Source organism: Artemia franciscana, chromosome 5 (genome assembly GCF_032884065.1).
Source record: "Artemia franciscana chromosome 5, ASM3288406v1, whole genome shotgun sequence".
NCBI lineage: Eukaryota > Metazoa > Arthropoda > Branchiopoda > Anostraca > Artemiidae > Artemia > Artemia franciscana.
In genome coordinates this window covers 23,856,460-23,874,045 of record NC_088867.1, presented here as the reverse complement: position 1 = coordinate 23,874,045, position 17,586 = coordinate 23,856,460, and the positions used below count along the sequence as shown (strand labels likewise).

The following is a 17,586-nucleotide window of genomic DNA, read 5'->3' as shown; positions in this document are numbered from 1 at the left end:
ATGTATGAGGGTTCTAGGCTTATTGTTATCAGTCAGCTCATTCCAGATACAGCACAAGCCCATTTAACTTCTTCCTTTTTTTTTTCTTTTTTGTACTATGCTGTAACTCAGACTTATTTATCCCTAGTACCACACAATTGGACATGCAGAATTCAAATATCACATTGATTTTTTTTCATTTTTTTTTTTAAAGAATCATCACAACATTGTCGATAACTACATTGTATGCAAAAATTAGTCCTTCCTTCGTCTAATCTTTCGTCTTCGTATTTGTGCGCTGGAGCAAGCATCCTAAAATTAAAAATTATGAACAGTTAAATTAGACTAGCCATGCTAGTCTATTTGAACTTTTGTAGGCGTTTAGGGTTCCATGCCTATTGTTATCAGTCAGCTCATTCCAGATACAGCACAAGCCCATTTAACTTCTTCCTTTTTTTTTTCTTTTTTGTACTATGCTGTAACTCAGACTTATTTTATCCCTAGTACCACACAGTTGGACATGCAGAATTCAAATATCACATTGATTTTTTTTTACTTCATTTTTTTATTTTTCAAAAGAATCATCACAACATTGTCGATAACTACATTGTATGCAAAAATTAGTCACCCTGAATGGGTGTATCAGGATTCTTGTAGGACAAATGCCTGTCTGTAATTTAAAAAAAAAAAACTGATTCAAATGACTTTCAGGTACAACTGCAAAACTGTCATGGATATTTCCTCTGATGAAGAGGTAGAAGTTTTACCTAAAATCATAAGGAAAAAGCCAGTTTGGGCTAATTATGGTGTGAAAGACAAATGCAGCATCACCTGCAAGGTTTGCAAAAAGACTATCAAGGCTAGTGGAGGTTCTTCAACTAATTTTGTCAATCACCTGGAAAATGTTCATAAGATTAAGGTGAAAGTACAGTCATCTGCCTCTACTGCACCAGCACGGCAGGACATGGATAATGTTGCCAATGGCCCAGAAGCTGTTGTTTGTCGTACAGTACAGGGTTCATTGCCAGGATGTGGGATAGCTGAAGAACAGCCAAAGAACCAAAAGAGCAATTTTTCTTTCTCTAGAAAAGGAACTAGAGATATCTGTTCTCTGATGTTGCGCAACCGCTCAAGTCAACTTAAATTGACAAAACAGTGTGTAAGAACAGTACTTGCAGACAAGTTACCACTTTCCATTTTTGACGTGCAAGCCATGCGTTGACTGATACACTCCTTGACAGGCGGTATTTTGCCTCCATCGGGTCGTACCATAAAAAGGCATGTGTTTCAAGCAAAGAAAAAGAAACTGTTGAAACTGGAATTGGATATGAATCAGACACGAAAGGTATCTATAACATTTGACTGCTGGTCATATACAGGGCGAGGATACTTGACAGTGACTGTACATTACCCCAAGCTAGTCAGTGGAAAATGGGTTGTTCACAGTTGCATCTTGCACTTTAAGCGTCTCAAGGTTCGGCATACAGCAGCAAATATACTTGCAGCAATCATAGTAGCCCTGAAGAAATTTGAACTTGAAGACAAATTGATCTGTGTTGTAACTGATTCTGGCTCGAGCGTCGTAAAAGCTTGTCAAATTGGTGGAATTGAACGTTCATCTTGCTTTGGCCACTGCCTCCACCTCAGTGTCACAAATGGCCTCAAATTTTGGGGAGAAATGAATTTGACGTAGAGCAAACACCGGAATGTGATTCAGATGATGAAGGTGAACCCGAACAAGGCACTAGTAGAGAGCAACGTTCCTCAGAGATTGGTCTGACAGAAGATGACCTTCCTGATATCATAGATTCAGACATTGTTGACACTGCTTCAGATGTATATGACTTGGAAGAGTACGACTCCGAAACAGAAACTGAATGGGATGAATGGGCCAGTGGTGCAAATGATTTTACTGAAATTGAAGACTCAGTCTCGCTCAATGGTGCACTCAAAAAGTTGCGTCGGACACTCAAGCTGCTAAAAAAGTCAAATATTCAACACGACCTCTTTGAAGGGCTTTGCAAAGAAATAGGACTAAGTGGTCACATCCCTCATGATATGAAAGTGCGTTGGAATAGCACTTACGTGATGATTAGTTCCATGTTACACAGAAAATCTGCTCTACAGAAATTTTATGATGTAAATGTTCGCAATGCGAAAATTAGAGAACTTGAACTTACTGAGCAAGACTGGTCACTTTTAGAATGTGCAACAAGTTGTTTGAGCCCTTTTGAAGAGGCCACCGAACTGGCTAGTGAGTCCACTTACACTACTTCAAGCAAAGCATACATGCTGATCAAGGGATTGGTGAGCTTCTGTGAAGCGAGATCGAAGAGGCTGCTTGAGAATCGCCTGTAGGATCAGCTGCTTATGCAGTTAAAAAAGTATTTTGTGCCAAATCCTAGATTCAAGTTGGAGCTCTACCAGCGTGCAGCTTATCTTGATCCTTGTACATATGAACGAATGACTTTAGAAGAAAGAGCGGCAGCAAGACAGTCCCTCATATGTTTACTTTGACCACCAAAAGGTCGTAAGTACCAGTAGCCTATAAAGAGTGGGGGCTAGAGATTTTTTGACAACCGTGGTATATAAGTCTGCTATTTTTGCTTATTGCCTTTCTTGGCAGGCGAATGGCGAATAGTGTTTGTTTTCTTTTCTGAATAAATGTATACCTATACCTATTCTTATTGAATGTAGAAAAATCTTAGTAATGTCAAGCAAGTTCGAGAAAACGAAAGAAATGTAAAAATTTTTGTCCCTGGCTTAGGCAGGGTTTAGGGGACGAAAATTTTTGTTTCTTTGCCTTACTGTTGGCTCTTACAGAAACGCTTTCTGAATTCTATGGTTGGAGAAGTTAAGGGAAACTTGAAAATAAAACTATATGTCATTAATGTAAGAGGTCTTGCTATTTTTCCCTCTCCCCTCTCCATTCCGTTGTCCTTCTGCCTCTTGTTTTTAGCCTAATTAAGGTGATGCTTTCTGCAAGGTAACGGATCAGTTCGACTTCTTGAGTCAGAATCGATTTTTTTTCGACAATCTTTTATAATAAATGAGTGACAAAGAATTTGAGAAAAAATGCAATTCGGCCGTTAGGCCTAAGAATTTTTGGTTAAATTGCACCCGATTGGACGCATTTTATGACAAATTTTGCCAAATTTCGAACCCCCCCCCCTAAAAATACGCTAGTGTGTTGAATTACAAGAAGTTGCTCATCTTTTGTATGTAACTAAAAGGATTTAACAAGAAAATGTTTTCTTTCCTATTAGAAATAGAAGAAGTAAGGAAAAAACAGGAAAAACAGCTGTTAAAACAGCTGTTTTCTGTTTTTTCGAAAAACAGAACAGATTACAGAAACAGGTCACCTGTTTTTGTTTGACCTGTTTCTGTTTCTGTTCTGTTTTTTTTCTAACTGTTTTTTTCTGTTTCTGTTTTTCTCAAAAACAGAAACAGTACCGATGCATATTGACGATCCAGCCCTCAGGGCAAGGGGTGCAAGGTATGCCCTGGGGGTATATAGCATTTATACAGAAAGGATTATCGTATAAACTACGAAGGGAGCTCATTTGATTGGTTTAAATCAGAAGTTTTAGTGCTCTTTTTAAGATTCAGAGTGATGGAAGGGTAGATACCTCCCCCCCCCCAAACCTCGTATTTTCCTGAAATACATCTGATAGAAATTTTAAGATGGCTATTTGTTGTAGTAGAAACTTCGAAAAAGGCTCATTCGATTGGAAACTGAAAGGGTTAGTGTCCTTTTTAATAGTTGGAAGCGTTTGGAGGGCAACAAACCCCCCTCCCACGCCCAAAATTTCTCCTAACAATCCAATCGAAATGTTGAGATAGCCATTTTGTTCAACATAATTGAAAGGTCCAGAAATTATGTTTTTGAGGTTGTAATATATGCCCTGGGGGTATATAAGTTATATATAGAAAGGGTGATCGTATAAACTTGGGAGGAGGCTCATTGAATTGGTAATCAGAGTTTCTAGTGTCCGTTTTAAGATTGAGAGTGATAGAAGGGTGGATATTACACCTTGTATTTTCCCGAAATGCATCTAATAGAAATTCTAAGATGGCCATTTGTTGTCGTAAAAACTTCAAAAAAAGGCTCATTCGATTGGAAAATGAAAAGGTTTGCACTATTTTTACTAATCTAAAGTAATTGTAGGGCAAAAATCCCTGCCCCCACGCCCATCAGATTCCCAAAAAACATCTGATAAAAGTTTTGAGATAGCCCTTTTGTTCAACGTAGTTGAAAGGTCTGGAAATTATGTCTTTGACAACCCCTATACCTTCTCAAGACCAGAACATAATTTGCAATTTACTGAAAAAAAAAATGATTGTGGATTATCAGTTTAGTATACAAATACTGATATATTTTCCTTAAAGTTTTAATATTTTTTTATTTGTTTAAGTCTAAAAAGTAAAAACATTTTAAAGTATTCTATCGTTTAATGTCGCAGGATACAAGGACTAGAATGGCTTTTGATTCTTCAACGGGAAAGTGAACGCAAAACAGATATTTTTGTTTAAAAAACACAAGACACGATGAGTTTGTTCTAGAAGAAGAATAATAACTGATAAATGCCCAAGGGGCATATAAAGTACTTAAAGAAATGGGTGGTCGTATAAACTTCAAAAAGGGCTCATTGGATTGGTAATCTGAAGTTCTATACCTTTTTTAAGATTCAAAGTGATCGGAGGGTGGATACCCCTCCCCCACTCTCCACATCTTATATTTTCCTGAAATGCATCCGATAGAAATTTTAAGATGAAAAAATTTAATGTCGTAGAAACTTCAGAGCTCATTCAATTGGAAACTGAAGGGGGCCAGGGCCCCTTTTCATAATCGAAAGTGACTAGAGGGCAGCTGACACTCTCCCATGGCCACCATTACCCAAACATCTCCAATCAAAATTTTTTGATAACCATTTTGTTCAGCGTAGTAAAAAAAAGATCCAGAAATATTGTCTTTGAAGATGACAACCCCTCCCCCCCAACAGCCCTCAGAGAAAGGGTTATAAGCTATAGGGTTGCTTACAACCTTGTTGCTTACAACCTTGTTGCTTACAAGGGTTGTAAGTTTTACAAATTTTAATTAAAAGTTTAATTAAAACATAAAGTTTTTTAGAAAGGGTGGTCGTATAAACTTTGGAGAGGGCTCACTGGATTGGTAATCTGGATCTGGTATACTTTTTAAGATCCAAGGTGATCGGAGGACGGATAACCCCCTCCCCTTCCCCTCCACACGCACACCTCATATTTCTGACAGAAATTTTGTGATGGCCACTTGTTGTCATAAAAACTTCAAAAGAAGCTCATTCGATTGGAAATTGAAAGGACCTTTTTTAATAGTCAAAATTGATTGGAGGGCAACAAGCCACCCCTCTACACCCATCAATTCTCAAAACACATCTAATCAAAATTTTGTGATCGTAATTTTGTTCAGAGTAGTTGGAAACTATGTCTTTGAGGATGACAACACCCCTCCCACAGTCTTCAGCATGTCCCAAGGGCATATACGGTATTTATGGAAATGATGGTCGTGTACACTCGGAGAAGGTCAATTAAATTGGAAATATGATGTTCTAATTCCCCTTCTAAGGGTCAAAATGATCGGGGACACCTGCTTCCCCCTCCGCCCTATGCCGTGTTTTCCACAAATGCATCCAATAAAATTTAGAGATAGCCATTTGTTCAAAAATAGTCCTAAGATAATATAATAAGGCCTTTGAGGCGGACAGAGTCCCCCAGAGTCTGGGGGTAAGGGTTGTAAGTTATGTCCCAGGGGCACATAAGGCTTATATGGAAAGGGTGTATTTCTAGTTCCTTTTTAAGAGTTAAAAATAATAGAGAGCGACTATTCTCTCTCCCTGACATCCTCTTTTCCCAAAACGCATTCAATTGAAATTGTGAGATAGCCAGTTTGTAACCAATAGTCCAAAAATCATATAACAGCGTCTAAAGGGTGGACACAATCCCCCAGAATCCATTGACAAGGGTTGTAAGTTATGCCCAGTGCATATAAGATTTTTGTGGAACGAGTTGTCGTATAAACTTTGGACCGGATGGAACTCATTTGATTAGAAACCCTTTTAGAGAGTCAAAAGGTAATGGAGGGCAATCATCTCCCTCCACCCAAGCCTATCATTCCCACATATACGAACATATACGATCGAAATTTTAAGAGAGCTATTTTGTTTAGCTTTGTTAAAAGGTCCCGTAAATATGTCTTTTGGGATGTCAACTTCCCTACACTCCTTAGGACAAGGGCTGTAAATTGGCCATTCGTTCATTGTTTACACCTAATATATGTTATTGAGAAGGTATGCATGTTTGAACTTTACTTTCCAAGAAGAAAAATACGTTGTAAATGTTTTCACTTTTCTACTTTCCAAAAAAAATTACCAAAACTTTAAGGAATAAATATCATTATCTGTCAATTAAACTGACAATACACGGTCATTTTTTTCCCTAAAGCGCAAATTATGTTCTGGTCTTAAGAAACCATGGGGGTTATCAGCCCTACTCGTGTTAATTTTTGTTCGTTTTGAGTTTAACTCAGCTATTTCTTGTAATTTCTATTCGTGTCAAGTTTCATTTATTCATTGATAGTGATTTGGGGTAGTTTTATGCTTTGAAGATTTTTACTTTATTTCTGCTCATTCTTGACTTAATGGAGCTCTTTACTTTTCTTTGAAAAACCTGTTTTGTGGATTTTTTTTTTAATTAAATATTAAGAAAGGGAGGGGTTTTTTTTATTCTATATGTATTCGAAAAAGCTAAGAGTATTAAGGTGAAACTTTGGGGAAGGTTGAAGGGTATGTTAAACTAAATCTTAGCATAATATATGCATCCTGCTTATCAAAAAGGTGTGTATGCAATATTGCAAGAACAGCTGAGGGTACTAAGTTTAAACTTTCAGGGCATGTTGACGAGGATGTTAAAAAGTAGTCGGAGGGCAAACAGTTCCCCTTCCATTCCCTTTTAAACTGCCCTCCCACCAAAGATATCTGATCAAAATTTTGGAATAAGTCATCCTGTTCCAAACAGTCAAAAAGTCAAATAACAATACATCGGGGAGGGAGACACAGTCACAATGGCAAGTGTTATAAATTTTTTTCTGTCCATTGCTTATATACAAGGCTGAATATTGGGAAAAGAAGACACGTTTGATCCTGAGTCTCCCAAAAAGACTACAAATATTAAGGTGAAACATTTAGAAAATACTAAGGCGAATGTTAGACAAAATCAAAGCAAACTATATGCAGAAGCAATTTTAAAAAGACACAGCAGCAATATCTAAGGAACGGCTAAGGGTATTAAGTTAAAGCTTTAAAGGCGTATTGAAAGATGTTGAAAAATAAATGAAGGGCAACCCCTCCCCTTCTCCTTTTAGATGCTCCCCTAATACTGATAGATATCTTAAAAATCCATTTTATTCAAAATAATCACAATGTTTAATAGCTATGCTTCTGGGAATGCCATACCTCCACAGCCCCAGGGAAAGGAATGTAAATTTTGCAATTCAACCATCTTTTACATGCAGGATTTATGACTAGGAAAGGGTGGAATGCTTGATTCTGGATGTGTCCGAAAAGTCTAAGGGTATTAAGGCAAATGTTTGGGAGATGTTGAGCTAAATCAAAAGACTTTATATGTATCCAAGTTATCAGAAAGGCGTATATACAATATCTGAGGAACTAGTAATCATATTAACTTAAAATTTCAACGTCTAGATCTATTTGTGACTGCTTTCAGAGAATGCTGAGGGGGATGCTGAACTTTGAAACTTTAATACTGAAAGAAACATCACCTTGATATTTTGTTACTTTGATGTTGAAACTGAGAATGTTGAAAAACTTGAAACTTTGGAAATAAAATCGAATAAAAATTAACTCTTTACAAAACGGATTATAAAAATAAAAAAATAAAATTCTTTTGTATTTACAACAATCATATTTGAAAATACAATCTTGAATAGTAGTGAAATAAAATCTTAAATTATTGAGCTTTCGGCAATTAATATCATTATATACCAAATAGTGAGTTCAATTTTATTACTTTTTTCAAAGAACTGTTCAAGATACATAGTCTTCAATAAAACGCAAAGGATGCAATCGGCTTTTACAGTTAGGGGAGGGGGAAGGGGTTAGTTGCCAAACTCTCGCTTGTAGTGATTTTTTTTTCGTTTTTAGTTTGATTTAAATATTTAATTTAAGTTCCACTTGTTTCAAGATATATTCATCCATTTATATTAGTACCTGTTGTATGATTTTTTTTTATTTAATTCCTGTTCATTTTGGGTTTCAATTACTATTTCATAGTAATTTCTGGTCATTTTGAGTTTGAATTATTATAAGAATTCATTTCTCTGTTCTTACGTTTGATATGGCTCTTGACTTTTCTTTGAAAAACTTCTTTTTCGGAAAGTTTTCTTAATTAACTTAAAATAGTTTTTAATACTTGACTAACATTATTTTTTTGTAGCCTATGTTTTGAGACACCTTTGAAAGAAAAATTGATCCTCAGGCAAGTAAGATTTATTATTTGAAAATAACTTTCTTTGGTGTCTGATTATCTTTATTTTATAAGTTCTTTTCCGGGGCGTCATTAAAGGAAAATGTTACATCTTAAATAAGTAAGTTTTTCTATTTCAGAGCAAGCGTTATTATTACTTGAGTAATTGTATTTACTTTTTTAGGTTGCTTTTGAGACACCATTGGAGAAAAAAGGTGAATCTCAGGTAATTGCGTTTTAGTATTTATTAATTGCGTTTTAGCAAATTTTGTTTTAATTATTCATCTGTGGAGAGCCAAAATCAAAACATGCATTAGTTCAAAAACGTTCAGAAATTAAATAAAAAAACAAGTTTTTTTAACTGAAAGTAAGAAGCGACATTAAACGAACAGAAATTACTCCGTGTATGAAAGGGGCTGTTCCCTTCTCAACGCCCTGCTCTTTACGCTAAAGTTTAATACTGTTTAATACAGTAGAATTGAGAGAAAGAGTCAAACTTTAGCGTATAGAGCAGGATGTTGAGAAGGGAACAGCCCCTTTCATACACAGAGTAATTTCTGTTCGTTTTAAGTTTTAATGTTAGCGACATTAAAACTTAAAACGAACAGAAATTACTCCGTGTATGAAAGGGGCTGTTCCCTTCTCAACGCCCTGCTCTTTACGCTAAAGTTTTTTACTGTTTAATAAAGTAGAATTGAGAGAAAGAGTCAAACTTTAGCATATAGAGCGGGACGTTGAGAAGGGAACAGCCCCTTTCATACACGGAGTAATTTCTGTTCGTTTTAAGTTTTAATGTCGCTCCTTACTTTCAGTTAAAAAAACTACTTTTTTTTATTTAATCAAAACTTAGCACGAACAGAAATTATTGCATTTATTAGAGGGACTGGCCTCTCCTCAATCCCTCGCCAATTACGCTAAAGCTTTTTAATACGGTACTTTACAATACTTTCTTATTCCAATTCAACGGCTTCTTCCAGGAGATCGTTTTTGAAGAAATAGGACAAAAAGATAAGCTTTAAAGCAAAGTTTAGGGGATTGAGGAGAGGTAACACCTTATCATTTACAAAACAGTTTCAGTTCATTTAAAATTTTAATGTTGCTCCTCACTTTCAGTAGAAAAACTTTTTTTCATTTAATTTTTTTGTCTTTTTGAAAAAAAAGCCAGGAAACCTGTAGCCAATTCCATCATGAAACTTCCTCCTGTGTATATTTCTTTGGCACATTTCCCTTGGACAATGCCATCCTCATAGAAAACTCCCAAAAATTCTCCTCACTTTCATTTGTAAAAAAAAAGCTTGTTTTTTAGCAGATTTCTGATTGTTTCCCAAATTTCCGGTCTTACTATTGCTACTTTTGCTCTTACTATTAAACAAACTTAAAAGGGTTTATGTGAATCCAGGTTGTCAAAATAACAAAGATACTCTATCTTAAGAGCAGAACAGGGTATTATTTTTTTTCAGGCGAACTTGAGGAGGTGCAAAACTAAATCAAAATATAATATGGTGTTCCATGATACTAATAAAACACCCATTTCCCAACAATTTTTCCACCTAAGCTCCCCCTAATCCACTCCAAAAATCTCCTTCCTCAAATCCTTTAACCCTTCACACTTCCCCAGAAAATGCAACAAGTTTTCCTCCCACTCTCTACATGTTGGGCAACTGTAAGGACTATTCTCCATTCTAAACTTTCCCAAATATCTTTTTCTTCTTTGGCTAAGTGGTATAAAACTACCTCTACAAGAAATTATCAATTTATTATCATTCCTAGATAACCCAGCTCTTGAATATATCTCCTCTCCCCACGTCTCTTTTACCCTAAAATACAAGTCAAGAGAGCCAGAAGTTCGGATCTGGCACCTGTCCCTTCTGGGAGAGACACCTGCATTGCCCATCCTGCCCCAAGGAACATAACTGCCTGTAGTTATGTTAATTTGGAATCTAAATTCAGACTTATTTTCAACTGTCTATCTTTACACAATTTTCCAATAAAGAAAGGGCTCACCTCTAAATTTGGCAGGAGGAGTAGTCAAGTCACCACCCTTGGGTTCAACAACACATCGATCATCAACAAGACTAGAAGAAAAATACACATAGTTAGCAAAACTTGGATAAATCAACTGTAATAACAGAAACAACAGAAAGCTATAGAAAGTAAATTATCCACAAGAAAATATGGATGCAAAACAACAAGTATGAGAAGAAAAAGCAATATTAATTGAATTCATCTTCCCTCTGTAAATTATGCTACATTATTTTTGTAATCTTGTAGTGTTTTCCTGTTTAAACAAAAGATGAAAATTTTACCATTACACCATACCTGAGAAGAAATTCTGCAAAAAATATAAGTAACATCATAATTCTGGTTTCGTGAATGGATAAACCTGAGACTCATGAATCTAGTGATATGAGTATCATAACCTTTTGGTACAAGTTACAGCTACAGGCTTGTCACAAAACGGCTAGTTTCAGAGGGAATATACCATAATTGTCAGAAATAGTAGATAACAAACATATATGATCAAAAGGATTCATTCTTATCACTGACAAATACAATTTAATTCAATCATCAATGTAAGGCAAGAATTGTGTCTAATAGGCTAGGATTTAATGGTAATTTTCTTTAAGTTTAAATAATAAAAAACAAGTTTTCCTAGACTGCAGACAGCCAATCATTGCCAAGTCTCAACCATCATCAAATCCCAATGACCAAAAACTGTCTGTGTCATGGTTGCCTTACTAGGAGCAATCTAGTATGGAACAAACCCTTAGTAACCAAGCATTTAAATACATTATTGAAAAAAACTGTTAAGTGAGAAAAAAAATGTCATTTAAAGTTCATTCAAGAATGGAAACTATGAATTCAATTAATCTTAATTGTAAAACTTTATGAGAAAAATAAATCTATGGGAATTTAGATAACCTTAAAACTCTTAAAATGGTGTAAGACCAAAATAAAAATCATATCAAATGAAAACTACAGCAGTATAATAAGCATTATTGAAAACCTAAAGCCCCCCCCCCCCCATCAGCTCTGAACAACAAGGAAGCTAGAGCATTGGGACATAATCAAAAAAAGGAAAAAATAAGTAAATTATAGCAGAGTTGCATTTGAAAATGTGTTAAATACAATTAATCTGTAGATTCTGTACATAATGAAGTAAGAATTGTTATTTCTAACCATTGTATACAGCCAAAAATTAGAGCAAAGATATCATCTTTTGAAGGTCTGTAACAGGATTAACATTGAATTTATAAGGTTAAAGCAACTATTATAATCAGAAAGAGCATAACAAAGCATCAAATACTATGTTTACCTTATTTGTAGGTCATTAACATAAACTACCCCAAATTTTCCCCTCCAAAATAGAAGTAAATATGTTTTATTTTTTTTAGTTAGATTACCTATATCCTAATGCTAACTTAGATAATTAGTATTATTAATTGAAACAGTGGTAGGTTTGTATGCATACGGGTATGAGGCTTGGGCAGGCCTTTGGGTATGTTTCTATCTTTCAAGTTGGGAGCAGTGAGCTCATGGGTGTTGAAGTATTTATGGATTTGGGTTCTAATGGGCATTTAAGTATTGTTGATCTAAGGCTACAGCCAATATGGAATCATAAGAAGGCTGGAAATAAATCATCATAAATTTGACTTTAATCTTAAAAAAGCATAAAATTAGCAACCTAAAATGTATCTCTTTTTCCAAGCATATCTCCTTCTTTAGACTCATCATTCTGCAGCTTAACCAAATATTATTATAGAATTGGACACTAGGTATTTGTCTAGAGAACTAACTGGAGAAAAGGAAACAAACATGTTAAGAAAACAATTCTTATTTCATAACATGCAGAATAATCATAGTTAATACATTTTGCAGACAGCCTTGATATACTTTCCTGCCAACTCCTCCCCCTAATGTGCAAATATATACCCCAAATTAGATATTTTCAATACATTCTGACACCTGTAACTTGTTGTTCCTTTTTTTGTTTTGTCACAGTTGATTCAATTTACAGGTACACATGTTAAAACAACAAAGGCACATTAGGAGGATAGATAGGAAAGATATAATTTGAATATTGCCATGTTGAATATTAATCAGAAGGGCTAAGACAAAGCATATTCCACCTAGTTCAATGTTCATGCTGTGACCTCAGTTTAATCCTTATCCAACTAGGTAGTTACAAGTGTAAGAATCTAAGAAATAATTATTATCTATCTAGCTTAATATTTTATCTTGATACTAAGTGTAGTTGGATATCATTTTTGCATTCCATTCTATAGAATATAAATTTTTAAGAATTTTCATTGGGCAGATTTTAGCTTACTTGCCAGATAAAATAAAGTATAAGAGCTAACTAAGCTCTTTAACTAGGTGGATAACACTTTATCTTAATGCTTCTGATATTTATCCAACTAGAATTTAATTATCTGCCTAGTTGGATGATATAAGACAGGCTAAGATAATGTAAATTTTTACTTTCTTTTCAAGAATGATTACAGCTTCTTATTAAATCTCTCCTAAGTATTATCCACCTAGTTAGATGTTCATGCCATGCCTAAGTGAAATAATTATTTGGCTAGTCAGATATTACAACTAATTTGTTTTGAGAATTTACTTACCTGCCTAGTTGGATCTATATCATAAGGGCAAAGATAAAGCATTATTTATCTAGTTGGATGCTCATGCAACACATAAGATAAATAATTATCTTGCTAGTCAAATATTATCATCCAATTACTTAGAGAAGTTACTTACCTGCCTAGTTGGATGAGAAAAGACAGGTTAGTACAAAGTAATATTAACCTAGATAAATTTTCATGCAATGCATAAGTGGAATAATTATTTGGATAGTTGGATATTATAACTAACTTGCTAAGGGAATCTACTTATCTCACTAGTTGGATATATATCAGAAGGGCTAAGATAAAGCATTATCCACCTGGTTGGATTTTCATGCTACACATGAGAGAAATAATTATTTAGGTAGTAGGATAATATCACCAAATTACTTAGTGAAGTTTCTTACCTGCCTAGTTCCTTATTGCCTCAATTAGGCAATGCATGAATATCTAACTAGGTGGATAATACTTTGTTCTATCATGTATTATATTTTGCCATGGTGCATGGTTGCACAGCCATGGTGTTATTCTTTATGTAATTTTAACCATTATATTATATGTATAGGCATCTAAAAGTTTGTTTGAAGTTGGAAAATGTACTTTTGTAAAGTGAGCTCCCTGTATTTGTTGGAATAAAGCAAGGAGCAATCACATCACCAATTATCCACAACAATGCATCTCATCCTGTGCAGATTGGCCTACCAATTAGTTGCATTTCAAAAGGGATGGATACAACAGTGCTTTGTTACCCAGACAATCTGTTAAATCTGTGTCAGTTAATAGCTAGTCTTCAACTGAGTTTTCATAACCTATATGGTAGATATCTACAAATAGGACTAAATATGAATACTGCAAAGTCTCAAGTCCTCTTCTTTAATTTACACAGTAGTTATGTGCCCAATAGTGTCAGTCTAGGTGATAGTGAGGAGGCACTGACCACTGTACTAACATATTTAGGTTTCCTGATTGGGTCTTTGATTAAGAATATACAAAAGCTTTTGGTTTGGAATACTGAATGCAAACTTAGAACTGCTTATGCTAGTGTTGTTACATTGCAGCTTAATCTGGAACACAAAGCCCTTTCTCAAATATATAATAGTGTGGCTCTCCTTTGTAGTCTATATTTGATGACATTTTTACTGAATCTGATGGGTGAGTGTTGTGAAAATACTATTTTAAGTACATAAAGTTTGTGCTTCAGGCCCCTTGGTGGTTCAAGAATAGGTATATAGTTAACCATTTTGGTGTGGTGGAACTGGTTCAGGCCAGGAATGAACAGTTTTAGAAAATGAATAACCAGTCCTCTTCTCACCCATGGAAGGGCATACTATTTTAGATTTGGTATTATTAATATTTTGTGTATATCTTTATGACATGTTTGTTTTGTTTTCCTTTCTTTTATTGTACTCTATTGTTTTCTTTTTTTGTTTATAGATGGGTAATAAAGAACATTAATTTATTCATTCATTTGTTATCCAACTAGGTAGCTAAGTAACTTCTCTAAGTAATTTGGTGATAATATCTGAGTAGCGAGATAATTATTTCTCTCGTGTGTAGCATAAACATCCAACTAGTTGGATAATGCTGTACCTTAGCCCCTCTGATATTTATCCAACTAGGCAAATAAGTAGATTTTCTAAGCAAATTATTTATAATATCCAACTACCCAAATAATTATTTACCTTAAATTACCTTACCTTAAATCGCATTTGCCAGCGAGATAAGGTGGTAGATCCTCCTGTAGTTCTTGCTGGTGGTGAGTGATGTAATTATGTTGGCTTAGCTTCCCAGTCCAGCCTCCACTCGGCCCTCTCCCAGTCCCTGTCGACTCCAGCCTTGAAGGAGTGGGGTGTCTCAGCTTGGATGGTAGACTCGGATAGGCTATTCCAGAGGGGGACCACCCGAATGGAAAAGAAACCACGTCGTTCCCTTCTCCGACATCCAGGCAGGTGAAGCTTAAGACTGTGACCTCTTGAATTGTTAGCCAAAGAGGGGGTGAAGATCTGGTTCAGGTGACCGGATTTGAAAATTTTGCGTGCCATGATCACATCTCCTCTATATCTTCGATAGGTGAGGGTTGGAAGTCTCAAAGATCCTAGGCGATCCTGGTAAGGGACATTATTTAAGCCACGGACCAGTTTGGTCCGTGGCTTAATTTCAGTTAGTCATTGCACAAATGTCTACTTAGGTGGATAAAACTTTGTCCTAAAATGTCTTTTATTATCCAACTAGCCTAGGAGGGTAAGTAACTTGACTAAATAACATGGTGATACTATCCAACAAGCTAGATAACTATTTCTCTTAGGTATAATATGAACATCCAACAAGGTTAATAAGGCTTTGTTTTAGCCCTTTTCATATATATCCAACTAAGCAGAAAAGTAAATTATCTAAGCAAATTAGTTATAATATATAAATACCCAAATCATTATGTCACTTATGCATGTCATCAACATTAAACTAGGTGGATAAAAGTTTATGCTAGCCAATCTTATAGCATCCAACTAGGCAGATAATTAAATTCTATTTGGATAATATCAAAGGCATTAAGATAAATGTTATCCACCTAGTTAGAGAGGCTGAGTTAGCTCTTATGCTTTATTAGGCTATATCTGGCTAGTAAGCTAAAATTTGGAATCTGCCCAACATAAATTCTTAAAAATTTATATTCTATAGAAAGCAAAAAGGTAAAATTCTAGTTAATTGACTTCTTGCTATCTCAGAAAGGGTTTAGGTTAGGAAAATGAAACTTTCAGGGATGGGTCTACAGGCTAAAGTATGTCCTGGGAAGGTATTTTGAGTACACACCTCTACTCCTTCTCCCTCTACAGGGCCCTGAAATTTGTCTACATGACAACATTTTACCTTAATTTTCAGTTACTAGTTGCTTTTCTCTGCCTTTAGTTCTGAAAATGCAATTCCTGTTATTTGAGTAGAATTTTGAGCCACATCAATGTTTTTTTTCAAAATTTAGGATGTGTATTTGCATATCTTTAAAACATTATAAAATGGAATTGAGCAAAGTTATGAAGCTGAAAACAATTTTGTTGTACATCATTTAAGCAGTAGATCTATTTTGCAAGGTTTCACTTTTATAACACACATATTTTTAAAGGTCATCAAAGGTCAGGGCCCTCTAGAAGGAGAAAGTGGAGGTAGTTGCTTCAAAATACCTTCCTGGGACATACTTTAATCTGTAGATTCATCCCTGAAAGTTTCATTTTCCTAACCTAAACCCTTTCTGAGATAGCAAGAAGTAAATGAACTAGTATTTTACCAGCAAAAACAATATCCAACTAGGCTATACTTAATATCAAGATCAAATATCAAGCTAGACAGATAAAAATTACTTCTTAGAATCTTACACCATTAACTACCTAGCATTCTGAGTTCTTTAACAAGCATTTGCATCAGAAATGAACTTTAACCCCGCCCCTATATATACCAATTCAGGAAGTGTTTGATCTTAATTAATTTTAATAGAAACCCTATTGACAGAGAGCTTGATTTTTAGCCATTCATTGATATATATATAATCACTTGATATGTTATTTTTACATCCTGAAAGTTTCATTTCCCTAACCTAACCCCTTTGCAAGATAGCAAGAAGTAAATAAACTAGAATTTTACCCTGGTTTTTTACCCTGTATAGATTAAGAAGTAAGAATTATTCTCTCAACATGCTTCTTTCTCTCCAATTAGCTCTCTAGGGAAATAACAAAAATATTTTGTAAGCTCATTGAGAAAAGATAGAAAGTCAGAGAACTCTCTTTTGACTAGGCAAAATCCTAGCCTATGTGTAAAACTCACCCAAGAGTGCTCAGGAAACCAGTCTCAGCTGAATCGGCATAGAGGGTGACTATATCCCCCATATGAAGCAGCTCATTTTTTGAGTCACTCATAATTCAGTTGCATCTAAAAGAAATAAACCACTAAAGAGCTAAGTAGGCTACTTTCATTTGATTCTAATTCCCAAAATTTTGGGTTTTGTATTCTTTTCTTTTTAAAGTAGCGTTGTTTAAACTAGGTAGCAGCACAGCCCGGCATTGTACAATTGTACCATTTTGGTACATTTCACCTCTACATGTCCAATTTAGCACAATCCCACAAAATATGATACATTTTACAGAGTAATTGTACAATGCAGTATTTTTGTCCTGATGTTCATATTTTTTCATTATAAATAATTTTCTATAAATAATTTATTTCACCTCGATGTGTTCAGCATAGTCAAAACAATAGACACACAAGCAGTCAGCTGTCATCTATTTTCTTTTTTCGTAAACAGACACTTCTGGCTTCGAAAGGTAGAGAACATTTTTCTGCGTATCAAGTCTTATCGACTGATACTTTTTATTAAGGAAAGAGGAGACTTCAGAGAGAAATTAAAAGTAAGTAGAGATTCAATTATGTAGGTAAATATTTTTAAGAGTAAGTTTTCAAAACGTAAGTAAATATTTAT

At 34.9% G+C, this 17,586-nt stretch overlaps 1 protein-coding gene across 2 annotated transcripts in view; it reads right to left on the bottom strand.

The window, feature by feature from the left end:
* LOC136027136 (inositol 1,4,5-trisphosphate receptor-like) overlaps positions 1-17,149 on the bottom strand; it is a 206,347-nt gene extending 189,198 nt beyond the window's left edge. For both annotated transcript variants that reach the window (XM_065704102.1, XM_065704101.1), the window contains exons 1-2: positions 16,935-17,149; positions 10,504-10,574 (exon numbers count right to left, since the gene is read on the bottom strand). In XM_065704102.1, the coding sequence (XP_065560174.1) occupies positions 10,504-10,574; positions 16,935-17,026 (163 nt within the window). In that variant the 5' untranslated portion in view covers positions 17,027-17,149. The remainder of the gene's footprint in view (positions 1-10,503; positions 10,575-16,934) is intronic.
* Between the last annotated feature and the right edge of the window lie 437 nt (positions 17,150-17,586).